The following is a 15815-nucleotide window of genomic DNA, read 5'->3' on the forward strand; positions in this document are numbered from 1 at the left end:
TTCCTCTTTTCCCCCCACCCCAATTTGAGATAGGGTCTTAAATTCAGACAGCTGCCTGCCTTTGCATCTAGCCTTCCCTTCTTTCTTATCCTCTGCATGCCCTCCCAGTATCAAATCCTGTGCCTACTATTGACCTAAATTCCTGGTCCTTGTATACGGTTCTTATTATTTGCCTCTTTTTGCTCTGTGATAACTTTCGGTGTTAGTGCTTGGAATTATGTTGCTTCAGCTCATCTTCCCTTTCATTACAAGTAAAATGAAAATTCCAATTGTGAGGTTTCTGTAGAAGAGATGAAAATTGTGCCATTATTAATTATTATTATTTTTTTTTCTCTGTAGTTTTGAAGCCTGTCCTTGATGTCCTAGAACTCACTTTCAGTCTGGCCTCAAACTCAACAGAGATCCCCCTGCCTCTACCTCCTGTGTGCTGGGATTAAAGATGTGCCTTTTTTTTTTTTTTTTTTTTTTTTGAGACATTGGTCTCACTATGTAGCCCTGATGGCTAGGAACGCGGTGTGTTGACCAGACTGGCCTTCATCTCATATAGATAGATCCTCTTGGCTCGCTTCCTGAGTGCTAGGATTAAAGGCATGCACCACTATGCTCGGCCCATTTTTTCATTTAGTTATTTGTTTTCTCATTTATTATTTGAGTATTGAAAATTAGTATATACCTAGTTGTGCCATAAATTGTTACAACAGCACAGCTGTTAAATATGTAAGTAACTACAGACAGAGTGATTCAGTTTGTTATCTTTAGCCCAACTACTTAACTTGGTACACAACAAAATATTTTTATAACTAAGAAAATCTGATTCTAAGACTCACTGAGTTTGTATGTTGCAGGTTTCATTATATATAGTAGTTGAATGAAAATGAGAAAGTCTTTTTTTAAAAAAATATTTATTTATTATGTATACAATATTCTGTCTGTGTGTATGCCTGCAGGCCAGAAGAGGGCACCAGACCCCATTATAGATGGTTGTAAACCACCATGTGGTTGCTGGGAATTGAACTCAGGACCTTTGGAAGAGCAGGCAATGCTCTTAACCTCTGAGCCATCTCTCCAGCACCTGAGAAAGTCTTTATGGGAGGTAGTAATGGTAACATGGGTTAGAGTATTGTATTTTGTAAGTTTGAATCATGGTCTTATTATTAGTTGATACTCTTGGGAAGTTTCATGAATTCATGTATATAGACTCATGATATTGTCATGAGACAATGTATTATGCCTCACTGTTCAGGCCATAAATACTATAAATGTCCAATAAGTGATAAGTCATAGTTATTTTTCTCTTTTGTTGTTTACCTTTTAAGCATACATTTTTGTATGTTTTTAATGTTAATATAGGGAAAGAGAACAGCCACCACGGTTTGCTCAACCCGGGACATTTGAATTTGAATATGCATCTCGATGGAAGGCTCTCGATGAAATGGAAAAGCAGCAGCGTGAACAGGTTGATAGAAACATCAGAGAAGCCAAAGAGAAACTGGAGGCAGAGATGGAAGCAGCTAGACATGAACATCAATTAATGCTAATGAGGCAAGGTAAGAGATGTACCACTGATACGTATTAGTATTTTGTTGTGATTGTGTTTTTGGAGATAGGATCTTTCTATGTATACCAGCTGGCTTTGAACTTAGAGTTCTGATTTTCTTTGCCTTCTGAGTGCTGTGTATTAGCATTAACTTGCCAATTAGGAGTTCAGAAACAAGTTATGATTCAATATATTAGTTAAAACTTTTTCATGAGAACTTTTGTGATTGTTTTAAAGAAAGAGTCTTACCTGGTAACTCAGATTCTTCTTGAACTCCTGATTATCATCTTGAGTATTGGGATTGTAGATGTAAGCCACAACTCCTGATGAGACTTTTTTCAAATATTTATTTATCCTATTATTATTATTATTATTATTATTATTATTATTAATATAATATTGTGTCTTGTGTGTATGCCAGAAGAGGGCACCAGACCCCATTACAGATGGTTGTGAGCCACCATGTGGTTGCTGGGAATTGAACTCAGGACCTTTGGAGGAGCAGGCAATGCTCTTAACCTCTGAGCCATCTCTCCAGCCCCTCCTGATGAGATTTCTTTCTTTCTTTTTTTTTTTTTTTTTCCTGAGACAGGGTTTCCCTGTAGTTTCTAGAGCCTGTCCTGGAACTAGCTTTTGTAGACCAGGCTGGCCTCGAACTCAGAGATCCACCTGCCTCTGCCTCCCAAGTGCTGGGATTAAAGGCGTGCGCCACCACCACCTGGCTCTGATGAGATTTTTAGCTCAGAGGTTAAGAGCACTGCCTGCTCTTCCAAAGGTCCTGAGTTCAATTCCCAGCAACCACATGGTGGCTCACAACCATCTGTAATGGGGTCTGGTGCCCTCTTCTGGCCTGCAGGTATACACACAGACAGAATATTGTATACATAATAAATAAATATTTAAAAAAAAAAATAAAGACAAAAACCAACCAACCAACCAACCAAACAAACACCCCCACCCCCCAGAAGTTTAGTAGTATTGAGTATCCCTTATCCAGAAAGCTTGGTAATAGATTTGTTTCAGATTTGGATTTCTGGGTCAGCCTCTGAAAGTGTGAGGGAGCTCAGTGGTTAAGAGCTCTGGTTATTCTTCTGGAGGATCCAGGTTTGATTTCCAGCACCCGTATGGCAGCTCACAACTGTCTAAAACTCTAGTCCCAGGGATTCTGACGTCCTCTTCTAGCCTCCTTGGGTACTGAATGCAAATAGTTCACAATCATACATGCTCTCAAAACATCCAATCACATGAAAATAAGGGGGGAAAAGGTGTTAGTAGGCTGGGTCTGTTGGTAGGTTACATGACTAGAATGAATAAAGCCCAGGGTTATATTTGAAGTGGAAGTGGCTGATGAATGCCTGTACTTCTAGGACTTGGGTGAAGCTGGAGAATAGGAATTTCAAGGTTAACCTTGGTTAGCAAGTTCCAGGGCAGCCTAGATTACAAAAGACACTTGAAAAAAAAAATTTTTTTTTTTGAGCTTCTTACGTGAGTAGCATTGCTGGAGGTAGTTCAAGGATGTTTAACTTTAGCAGTAGTAATACAGATATCATTCTGTTGACAGAAAGGGAAGCATAGTATACAATTTGTGTAAGATAGGAATGAAATAAGGCCACATGTAAATTCCCCCTTTCTTTTTTTCTTTTTTTCTTTTTTTCTTTTTTTCTTTTTTTTTTTCTTTCTTTCTTTCTTCTTTCTTTTTTTTTTTCTTTTTTTTTTTTTTTTTTTTTGAGACAGGGTTTCTCTGTGAAGCCTTGACTTTTGTGGAAGTCACTTTGTAAACCAGGCTGGCCTCGAACTCACAGGGTGCTGGGATAAAAGGTGTGCGCCACCACTTCCCAGAGCCACATGTAAAATTTTATTTGGTAGAAAGATTATGATTAAGTGCTGGCTTTAAGGTTATTACTATGCATTAGAAGAGCACCAAAATGGAGCTATGATTTTTGTTAAATTGTAGAGCACGTTTTTTTAGCATACACAAGGCTACAGATTCAATCCCCAGTTGGACCTCAGGGAGGGAGGAGGGAGTATCAAATGATAACTGGTAGAGAATAAAAAGATTTATGTGTTCAGATAACTTTGGGGAATCAGAAAGACTAGGTCCTTTTTTTTTAATTTTTATTTTTTGATGTTTTGAGATAGGGTTTCTTTGGAGCCTGTCCTGGAACTTGCTTTTGTAGATCAGGCTGGCCTTGAACTCACAGAGATCCTCTGGCCTCTGCCTCCCGAGTACAGGGAATTAAAGGCATGTACTACCACTGCTCTGCTAAGAATAGGTTCTTAAATACTGGGAAGAACATGAAACTGATAACTCAGTTTGTAAGAGGAGTCTTTGAACAAATTTTTTTTAAAAATACATATGTATTTTGCCTGCATGCATGTCTTTGTAACACAGTATGCCTATTGTCTTGGAAGCCGGAAGAGGGCATTGAATCCCCTGGAATTGGAGTAACCTGTGGTAGTGAGCTGTCATAGTATTGGGACCTAGGTGCTGGCATTCAAACATAGGGGTCTCTGGAAGAGCATCCAGTGCTCTTCTGAGCTCTCTCTAGCCCCTAAAAGCAGTCTTTTTTTTTTTTTTTTTTTTTTTTTTTTTTCACTTTGAGACAGGGTTTCTCTGTGTACCCTTAGCTGTTCTGGAACTCACTCTGTAGACCAGGCTGGTCTCCAGTTCATGAAGATCTTCTGATTCTCACTAGTGTGTGTTGGGACTAAAGGCATGTGCTCCCAACCCCTGGCTAGTGGCTAGTTTTCCTTTTTTAAAGATTTTTGTGTGTATGGGTGTTTTGTCTGCATGTATATCTGTGCACCAAATACATATGTGCCCAGGGAGTCCTGAAGAGAATGTCAGGTCCCCTGGGAAATGGAATTACAGAGTTTCTTATTTTCCATGTGGGTACCGAAAATGAAACTCAGTGCCCGTGCAAGAGCAATATATGCTATACCCTTAAACTGAGTCATGTCTGCTGTCCAATTCTTTGATTTTCTCTGTGACTATGTATGTATGTTAGTATGTCTTACTTCGTTTATTTTCTTTTTGGTACTGGTTGGCTTAAAACTCATTATATAGTTTAGTCTGGTCTGGAATGCACAGAGATCCTCTTGCCTCTACCTCCCAAGTGCCCAACTAATGTAATGTTCTCCAATCATAATTTTCCCACGCAGAAACTATTTGTTTGTTTGTTTGTTTGTTCGTTCGTTCATTCATTCATTATTTATTTATTTCATTCATTCATTTATTCATTAATTTGAAGGCAGGGTCTCTATGCTATGTAGTTCTGGCTGCCTGGAACTCTCAGAGTGCCTTTTGAATGCTGGGATTTAAAGTGTGCCACCACACCACACCTGTATAGAAGTATTAACCCTAGGTTTAGTATCACTTTTGATCATTGTTTGACTGTCTGATATTTATCCTTTATTGATTTCTTTAAAGTGGCATAGAAGTTGCATGTGGTATTGTGTACCTGTAACCAATGGCAGAACTCTGCAAGGAGTTGGGAGGATTCCAAGTTTGAGGTCAACCAAGACTACATAGTTTATCAAAGCATTATCTTAAAAACCCAGATGTCGTTGCTCATGTATATAATCCCAGCACTTTTGAAGCTTAGGGAAGGTGGATTGTAGTGAGTTTGAAACCACCTTGGGTTATATAGTGAGTTCTAGTTTGTTCTAGGGCAGTTATTCTCAACTTTCTTAATGCTGTTATTCTTTAGTGCAGTTCTTTATGCTGTGGTGACCCTCAACCATAAAATTATTTCTATGCTAATTTATAATTCATTTTGCTACTTTTATGAGTTGTAATGTAAATATTGGTTTTCCCATGGTCTTTGATGACTCCTGCGAATGGATTGACCCTATTCTTTAAAAACACACACACACACACAAAAAAATTAGGAAGAAAACCAAAAAGACATAGCTAGGGAGATGTTTCAGTAGTTAAGAGCACTGACTGCTTTTCCAGAGGAGCCAGGTTTGATTCCTATTACCTACAGCTGTCTGTAACTCCAGTTCCAGAGGATCTAATGTCCTCTTCTGGCATCCTTGGATACCAGCCATGCATGTTGTAGACACAAACTTGGAGGCAAACTATTCATACATAGAAAATAAAAATAAATCTTTGAAACAAAAATAGAAAGCGCAGTAGAACCAGTATTTTCTTAGCTCTTATATGCTCCAGTAATAGACATTTCACGTTTGGATGTGAAAACTCAGAAAGGGAAGGTTAAAAAATTCTAATATCTAGTAAAATTTTTTTAGATCTAATGAGACGTCAAGAAGAACTCAGACGCTTGGAAGAACTCAGAAACCAAGAATTGCAAAAACGGAAGCAAATACAACTGAGGTAAATTAATACCTAACATAAATGTATTTCGTTGTATGTTTTATTGATTAAAATTCTCTTATCCTTTGTAAGTTGTGAAAATAGTAAAAATACTGAAGAAACCTTTTTTTTTATCCACATATAGGAAATTAGAATTGTTATTCTTTTGCTGGTTAAGGGCACTCTTTGCACAGATTTTGAGGTTAAGTGTTGCATGTAATTAATTGTAAGAATGTTCAGTGATTTGCCAGACTTTTTCCAGAGATAGATACATTTAGATTGCTATTTTGCTTTAGTTTTGTTTTAAAATAGGTTTTCACTATGTAACCTGAGTTGGCTTGTCACTGCTATTGTCTACCAGGTTGGCCTCAAAGTCTAGAACATCCAGCCTTACTCTCCCAAAACGCCAGAAGTACAGACTCCCTGGGCGATGGAGGCACACCCTTTCAATCCTAACTCTTGGGAGCCTGAAGCAGTTTTTAATCCGAGCATTTAGGAGGCAGAGACAAGTGGATTTCAGTGAGTTCAAGGCCAGCCTGGTCTACAAAGGAAGTTTCAGGACACCAGGACTGGTAGGCAGAGAAACCCTGTTTCGGAAAAACGAAACAAAACAAAACAAAACAAACAAAAAACCGTATAGGTTCATGCTACTGTGTTTATACAGTGCCTGGGCTCTTGTGTGGTAGAGAGACACTTTACTAACTGAGCCACATCCCCTGCTCAGGGGCATGGGCATTAAAAATCACTGTCTTCAAAGCTTCAAAAATCATACGTTAAATTTTTTTTTTTTTTTTTTTTTGGTTTTTCAAGACGGTTTCTCTGTGGAACAGTCCTGACTGTCCTGGAATTCACTTTGTAGACCAGGCTGGCCTTTAACTGAATTCCTCCTCACTGAGATCCTCTGCCTCTGCCTCCCAAGTGCTGGGATTAAAGACATATATCACCACCGCCTGGCATAAGTCAATGTTTTAAATAAAGCTATGATAGATGAAACAAATTTGAATTTTTTTCATATAAAATAGTAAGGGGTAGGAGAGATGACTCAGGTTAAGAACACTAGTTGCTTTTGCAGAGGACCCAGGTTTAATTTCCCAGCACTCAAAATTGTCTGTAAATCCAGTTCCAGGGGATTCTATGCCCTCACACAGACACACATGCCGACAAAATCTCATCGCCCGGTTGAGAGCTACTCTTATACTTTCAGTGTACCTTCACAGTTTGAGACTCCTGAGGTGTTTTTCCTCATCAGGAAAAGGACACACCTTTTCTTTTTATGTAAACAGTTTTTTGTTTTCATGGAAACTGGTCCAGATCTTCTTAGTTTCTCAAAGGAAAGGAAACTTCTTTCCAAATTTAAAACCTTATTTAAATCCAGCTTTCTCTTTTATCCCAATTTGTCAGCTAGGCTTTTTGTATAGTAATGAATCAAATAGATAACTGCCACCACCCCTTCCCCCCCAGCAAGGAACACAACTAATCAAAACCAAATAGAGTGTGGAAGAGAAAATCCTAATTGTTACATAAAATTTAACACATGAGTCTGATAGAGATGAATAACATGGTCACATTGAAAAGTGATTTGAGGGTACTGAAGACATGGCTCTGTGGCTAAGAGTACTGACTGCTCTTCTAGAGGTTCTGAGTTCAATTCCCAGCAACCACATGGTGACTCTGTAATGAGATCTGATGCACTCTTCTGGCCTTCAGGCATACGCACAGACAGAACACTACGGAAATCAACAACCTACTGTCAATACATCCATGTTGATTTCCGTATGGAAGGAAGTATTTGGGAATACAATCTATTACTCAATTTTCTTACGAACCTCAAAAACAAAAAAGAAAACACACAAAACTGCTTTTAAAAGAAAAAAATAGTTACACACACATGCATGCAGGACAAGCCATACATTTATTCCATAATCTAAGTTTTTTTTTTTCCCTTCCCCAAGACAGGGTTTCCCTGAAGTCAGAGCCTGTCATGGAACTAGCTCTTGTAGACCAGGCTGGCCTCTGTCTCCCAAGTGCTGGGATTAAAGGCGTGCGCCACCACTGCCCAACTCCTTGTTTTTTCTTGTTCTTAGTAGGGTCTCATTGTGTATAATCTAGTTTTAAGGATATAGGTGTTTGTGTTTGTATTGGGGGCAGCATGCACTTTTGAATGTGTACAGGGTCTCTATGCTACAGGCTGTCTTGTCTTCCTCTTTTCAGCTGCTGAGATCATAGGTGTGTGCTCCCACATTGAGCATTCTGAACAATTTAGGAACTGTAGTATGAGACCCAGGTTATCACTGTTGGAGAATGAAGAAAGACAAGATGAATGGTGTATGTTGTATTAGACTCACTACTGTGAGATCAAAGGGTTTTAGTATTGATAGGTAGATGCAGAAGTACAAGTATGTGATTAAACTAATGTTTTCATAGCACTATTCACTAAATGACCCCAGAAGCAGTGATGTCAGCAGAAGTGAGCACACCTACTTTTCACATTCTTGTAAATGCATTTCCCTAATAAAACAAGCCATGGTTTTTGAAGAAATTGTATTAATAGTAAGGAAGTACCTACTAATAAGGGGACTTTAACAAGGGTAGATTATGTCAGAAGAACCTGGAATCCAACATGACAGCTTCTCTTGGCCAACAGTTTAACCAAAAGAAGGGAAAATGAGGGAGAAAGGTAGAGAGGTTGAGACAGAGAAACAGAGAATGAGATCATTAGCTTTCAAACCATAGAACAAAATTTGTATAAGTTCCATACTGCTAAAAGTATCAGACAGTTAAATACATAACAGGAAAAAAGCAGCTCTTTTCAGTAGAATTTCATGTATCAAATTAAAAAGTAAAGGTGATAAATCACTGATAAGTAAAGAGTATAGTAATAATTATAGAAAAGACAATTTTTCTTTTTTTTGTTTCACTATGTATTTCATGGAGGTTCTCTTATTTCAGTTTCCCTATGATTGACAGTCCAGGTGTGCCTTACCATACCTAGAAGATAGGATTTACTGATGAATGTGAAAAGTGGGAAAATTCTTGAACAACAGGATTTTTGCATAGTGTTAATACAAATAAAATTGACATCATTAACAGTTTATATGGTGGATTCTGGAGAGTTGGCTCGGAGAGTAAAAGTACTGGCTGGTCTTTCAGAGAACCCAGGTTCCATTCAGACACTTAAAAGGCAGCTAACAACTTTTTCTAACTCCAGTTATACAGTTACACAGTTCCCCCTTCTGGCCTCCTCAGGCACTGCATGCACACAGTGCACAAATACATGTTTTTTTTTTCTTTTTTTTTCCTTTTTTTTTTTTTTTTTTTTTTTTGGTTTTTCGAGACAGGGTTTCTCTGCAGCTTTTTTAGAGCCTGTCCTGGAACTAGCTCTTGTAGACCAGGCTGGCCTCGAACTCACAGAGATCCGCCTGCCTCTGCCTCCCGAGTGCTGGGATTAAAGGCATGCGCCACCACCGCCCGGCTCAGATACATGTTTTTTAAAAAAATATTTTAATTGTATATTATTGTTAGATGGATTAGTGGTAAGGAGCATTTACTGCTCTCTTTAAAGTTTTTCTTTTTACTATTTTTAAATTTTATGTAATGTGCATGGGTGTTTTGCTTACATGTTTACGTATGATATGCATGCATGCATGCATGGAGTGCCGTTAGATTCAAGAAAAGGGAACCAAACTCTTTGGGACTGTATTACAAATGGTTGTATTGTCATGTTGGTTTTGGGAATGGTTTTCTGGAAGAGTAGCCAGTGCTCTTAATTGCTCCCAGCACCCACGTCAAGCAACTTATACTGTCTAACTTGAGAGAAGAACAAAATGCTCTGGCCTTCATGGATATTCATGCATAGACATTTACATATACAATTAAAAACAAATCTTAAATTTTTCTGTTAAGGCTAAGTGGAAAAATAGTAAATTCAAAGTAGAGATTCTTAGTAGACAGCACTGACTAAATGTCAGAATTTTCCATTATCCTAATGAGATACTTCATATCATGCATTTGTTGATATTTTTCAGTAAGGATATAGCACATGATATCTTCTCAGACATTCTTGCCAAGTATGCATAACCCCTTGTCTGGACAAAAAGCTAGACAAGTACAAATTAAAGGATTGTCTACAAAATAATAAATTCTCTTTAAAATAACCCTCCCCGCCCCATGTGTTTGTGTGTCTGTGTGTGTATGTATATGTGTGTGTATATGTGTATGTATAATGTGTTTGTGTATACTTGCCATGGTGATCTTGTAGAGTTAGGTGGATAAATTATTGGAGTCTTTTCTATTTTCTGAGGTCCAGGGATTAAACTGGGGTCTCTCTAGCTCATAGGGGCAAGCACTTGTATATTCTGAACAGACTCAGTGGCCTTCAGTGTTCATTAAAAAGAAGCTAACACTGGCTGCAGAGGTGATTCAGTGATTAAGAACTATGTCATACTTCCACAGAGATCCTGGGATCAGCTCCTGGCTCTCACATGATGGCTCAGAATTCTTTGTAACTCTAGTTCCAAAGTATCTGATGCCCTCCCATGGCCTCTGCATGCATGCACATGTTTCTGTACATGTACACATACAAACATAGGCAAGCAAGCACTCATACTCAATAAAGTAATAAATAAACCGTTTTTTGTTTTTGTCTTTGTGTAGCCCTGGCTGTGTTGGACTTATTCAGTAGTCGAGGCTGGCCTTGCACTCAGAAATTTGCCTCTGCTTCCCAAGTGCTGGGATTAAAATTGTGTCATCACACCTGACTAAATGAATAAATCTCCCCCCCCCCCCCCCCAAGAGACAGGGTTTCTCTGTGTAGCCTTGGCTATCCTGGAACTCCCTGTAGACAAGGCTGGCCTCAACTTCATGGAGATTCACATACCTTTGCCTCCTATGTGCTGGGATTATAGGTGTGTGCCATTACTATCCAGCATTTTTTCAAAGTAAATAAATCTTAAAAAAAAAAAAAAAAAGAGGCTGAGCAGTGGTGGTGCATGCCTTTAAGTCCAGACTTGGAAGGCAGAAGCAAGGGAATTTCTATGAGTTCGAGGCTGGCCTGGCCTACAGAGAGAGTACCAGAACAGGCTCTAAAGCTACACTGAGAAATTCTGTCTTAAAACACCTAATAAAGAAAGAGCTAGGGAGGTTTCTTAGTGGGTCAGAAACACTTGATGTGCAAACCTAACCACCTGAATTGGATCCCTGAACCGAGATGGAAAGCTAGTTAAGGTGGCAGACATCTGTAATCCCTGCATTTTTACTTCCAGATGGAAGGCAGGCACTGTACAGCTCTCCTGTACTCCCAGTGTAGAAAGGCCTGTAATGCCGAAAGTGGAAACAAGGCATTAACTAAATCAGTGTGGCAAGTTGGCTATGCTGTCTGAATAAATGAATTCTGTATTAGTCAAGAGTCCCTGCCTCTCAGCAGAAAGAATTGAGAGATATTAAGGAAGGAAGACACCTGATGTCATTCATCCTCTGTTCTCCACATGCACCTTCCCTCATTGTTGGGGCTACAGATGTACACCAGTGTGTCCATCTGTTTGAGAGTGTTGGAGATCTGACCTCAGGTCCTCATACTTGGTAAAATAGTCACTTTACCGGTTGAGGCATCACATCAACACTTTTCTATTTTTTAATATTTTGAAATGGTCTCACTATGTAGTATCCCTTGGCTACCTTGGAATTTGCAATGTAGATAATCACAGAGATCTGCCTGCCTTTGCCTTCTCATGAGTGCTGGGATTAAAGGCATGTGCCACCAAGCTTGATTATGCAGACATGGGTTTTCATTTATGCCAGGGTGACCTTGAAATCCTTTTTTTTTTTTTGTGGCGGCGCCGGGACGGGGGTGGGGGTTTTGGTTTTGTCTGTAATATCCCTGGCTGTCTTGGAACTAACTCTGTAGACCAGGCTGCCTCTGCCTCCTGAGTACTGTTTTTTTTTCTTCCTTTTTTTGTGACCCTGAAGTTCTAATCCTCTTGCTTCCACCTCCCCAGTACTAGGGGTACACTCAAGTACCATGGCACATCTATGAAGTGCTGGGCACCAAACACAGGGTTTCATACATGCTAGGCGAGAGCACTCTACTAACTCTAGGTATACCACATTATCAGCTCCCAAACCAAACTTTTAAAATATATTCTTTATTTTTTTTTAAAAATCTTTACATTTATGTATTTATGTCTGTGCATCACATACATGCTCTGTGCTCAAGGAGCCAGAAGAGGGCATTTGCATCCTCTGAAATTGGAATTACAGATGGTTGTGAGCTGGCAATCACCAGTTAGACCAAGGTTCTCTGGAATAGCAGCCTGAGCTGTCTCTCCAACCCCTTACATCATTTTTGGCAGAGTCCGACATAAGCTTTGTGGAAAGGAGTGACCTGAGCTCATGTAATTATGGGATACCTTTGTTCTTTTCAATGGGTATAAATATTTATTTCACTGTAGAAAATTCATGTGTTTGATTATATGGGGTGCCGCTCCAGATTTCACAAGGAATGGAAGTCATATTTTACTATATTTTTCTTCATTCTGTTTTTTTTTTTTTTTTTTAAAAGACTGTCTTGCTGTGAACCTAGGCTGGTTTCAGTCCCCCTGCCTGATTTTCCTGAGTGCTGTGATTATAGTATGTACTATCATGCCTAGCTTTGAATTAAAAAAAAATTGTTCCAGAGAAGAGAAAGGGGGTGGATGGGTAGGTAGGAAGTTGTAGGTGTGTAAACATGTGTCCTGTGGCTGCTAGATGATAGCTTTCTAAGGCTGGGTCTTTCCTTCCACCCTTGTGTGTGTTATAGGAATTGAACCTTAGGTTTTCAGCCTTGCATGGACTTGGTGTTAAGTAATTTTAATCTGACCCACTAGGCCATTTCTTTGGCCCCCTGGTCTTGACATTTTAAAATTAGAAAAAAATGCTATTAAAATACCCTTGCTCCTGTTGTCTTTGATTTTTTTGAGTCAGGGTTTTTCTGTCATACCCTTGGCTATCCTGGAACTCACTATGCAGAGCAGGCTGGCCTTGAATGCACAGAGACTGTCTCTGCCTTTGGCTCTTACAGTCGTTTAATATGGGAAATTTTAATTGGGGCATATGGCTTCTGCCTGTAATTGCAGCACTCCGGAAACTGAGGCTACTGTGTCATGAATGTATGGTCAGTCTGGCTGTCCTAAAAGTGCAGTACTTGGGAGGCAGAGGCAGAGTTTGAGGCCAGCCTTGTCTACAAAGAAGAGTTCCACGATAGCCAGGGCTACACAGAGAAATCCAGACTAGGAAAAAGAAAAGAAAGAAAAATAAATAAAAAAGAAAGAAAAATAAAAAAGAAAGAATGCAAAACAAAATATAAAAAAGTGTGTTTGGGTTTGTGAGTGGGGAGATAGATATATGTCAGTGTACTTTTTTATAAAAAAGATTTTACTTATGTATGTATTTTATGTATATGGGTGTTTCATCTGTGTGTATATCTGCACACTAGAAGAGGGCATCAGATCCCATGGGACTACAGTTGCAGATGGTTGTGAACTGCTGTGTGGGTGCTGGGAATTGAACTCAGGACCTCTGAAACAGCAGTCAGTGTGCTCTTAGCTGCTGACACTTCTCTCCAGCCATGGTGTGTTTGTGGAGGTCAGAGGACAATTGTGAGTGTCTATCCATACCGTCCATCTTTTTTAGGACAGAATCTCTTTTGTTGTTACTGGGGATGCTCTTGTCTCTGCCTCTCATGTTACTGTAGGAGCACTAGGATTATAGACTCATGCCACCTTGTTCAGTTTTTCCTTAGTTCTGTGGATTAGAATTTGGAGTCTTTGTGTTTGAATAACAAGCTCTTTAACTATAGTACCATCCTGTCAAGCTGAAAGTATTATTTTGACAGTAAAACTTAATATGTCAGTAATAAGAAGTTAACCCATTTGTCTGACTTTGTTACTATAGCTTGCTTGCTTTGTTGTCAAGGTCTAGCTTTGAATCCAGGCTAGTTTTGAGGTTACTATGTATCCCAGGCTATTCTCTAACTCTTGAAACCTTCCTCTCTCTACTTAGTGCTGAGATTATAGGTTTGTATCAGCCTAGCTTTCTTTCTCCTCCTCCTCCTTCCTCTACCTTCTCTCTCTCTCTCTCTCTCTCTCTCTCTCTCTCTCTCTCTCTCTCTCTCTCTCTCTCTCCCTCTCTCTCTCTCTCTCTCTCTCTCTCCCCTTCTCTCCCTCTCCCTCCCCGTGTGTGTGTGTGTGTGTGTGTGTGTGTAGATATGGAGGGAAAGAGTGAATATGAGTATGTTTATGATTGCCTGGTGAGGCCAGAAGAGGACATTGGATTTTCTTTAGCTGGAGGTATAGGCAGTTGTGTTCCATTCGATATGGATGCTGAGAACTGAACTCATATCTTTTGCAAAAGCAGGAAATGCTCTTAACTGCTGAGCCATCTTTCTAGCCCCAGAAATTTGCCATGAACTCCCGAGTTTTCCTTCTGGTAGTGGAAGAAATACTTTAGTAAACATGCATTTTTTTTTATATTTTATTTATTTATTTATTATGTATACAACATTCCTTCCATGTATGCTTGCATGCCAGAAGAGGGCACCAGATCCCATTAAAGATGGCTGTGAGCCACCATGTGGTTGCTGGGAATTGAACTCAGGACCTCTGGAAGAACAGTCAGTGCTCTTAACCTCTGAGCCATCTCTCCAGCCCCCAGTAAACATGCATTTTTGTGGTAAAATTGTACATAAACCATGCAGTAGTATGTTGCATTTTGAGAATTTTGCTGAGATTCTTAATATAGAAAGGTGATTTAAAAAGAGTACTATAAAAATTGGCAATATACTATAGGAACATGTATTTTACTTTTCTGGGAACAGGTTCTCACTGTGTAGCCCTGGCTGGCCTAGAACTTGATTTGTAGATCAGGCTGGCCTTGAATTTAGAGAGAGATGCCTTCCACTGTCTCCTGATGCTTAGATTAATGACTTGTGTATTTTTACTGCTTAATCCACTACTTAAATTACCGTTTTTTGGTTTTTCAAGACAGGGTTTCTCTGTAGCTTTGGAGCCTGTCCTGGAACTCACTCTAGTCCAAGCTGGCCTCAAATTCATAGAGATCTGTTTGTCTCTGCCTCCCAAGTGCTGAAATTAAAGGCATGTGCCACTACTGCCTGGCTTAAAGTAGTGTTTTTCTTGTTTGTGTGTGTGACAAATATTTCAATTTGACCTGATTTAATGCCAATACCATGAGAGAATATTACTTTAGTATTATCATCTGTTTATTGTTTTAATCATTTTGTAGCTTAATTATTATTTTAATATTATATACATACAAAATAGTGAAGTTTACTTTCTTTTAGAAAGTGTCAGTGAACATTTTTCTTTCAAAAAATATTTTTTAACTGAGTGGTGGTGGTGCCAGCACTCAGTAGGCAGAGGCTGGTGAATCTTTGTGAGTTTGAGGCCAATTTGGTCTATAGAGCAAGTTCAAGGACAGCCATGGCTACATAAAGAAACCCTGTTTGGTGTGTGTGTGTGTCTGTGTGTATAATTTTATGTGTTTTAGTATTTTGCCTGTATGTATGTATGTGTTTGTGTGTGTGTGTGTGTGTGTGTGTGTGTGTGTATGTATGTATGTATGTATGTATGTGAGCGAGCCACATGTATACCTGGTGCCCCTTGGAGGTCAGAAGGATCCTCTGGAACTGGAGTTACAAATGGTTGTGAGCTGCCATGTAGATTTTGGGAACTGAATTTGGTCTTCTGTAAGAGCAGCTGATGCTCTTAACTGCTGAGTTATCTTTATAGACACAGCAAATCTTCCTTCCTTTTTCTTTTTTGTTTTTTCAAGAAATAGTTTCTCTATGTAACAGCCCTGGCTGTCCTGGAGCTTGGCCTTGAATTTAGATAGACCCACCTGCCTCTTGTCTCCCAGGTTCTGGGATTAAAGGTGTGTGCCTCTGCTGCCTGTCATAAATGTTTCTTGAAA

At 39.3% G+C, this 15815-nt stretch overlaps 1 protein-coding gene across 1 annotated transcript in view; it reads left to right on the forward strand.

The window, feature by feature from the left end:
* The window catches only part of Pspc1 (paraspeckle component 1), a 57545-nt gene that overhangs the window by 12139 nt on the left and 29591 nt on the right, over positions 1-15815 (forward strand). Inside the window, 2 exon segments of the mRNA XM_038310069.1 lie at positions 1351-1547; positions 5792-5876. Of these exon segments, the coding sequence (XP_038165997.1) occupies positions 1351-1547; positions 5792-5876 (282 nt within the window).

Source organism: Arvicola amphibius, chromosome 13 (assembly GCF_903992535.2).
Source record: "Arvicola amphibius chromosome 13, mArvAmp1.2, whole genome shotgun sequence".
Lineage (NCBI taxonomy): Eukaryota > Metazoa > Chordata > Mammalia > Rodentia > Cricetidae > Arvicola > Arvicola amphibius.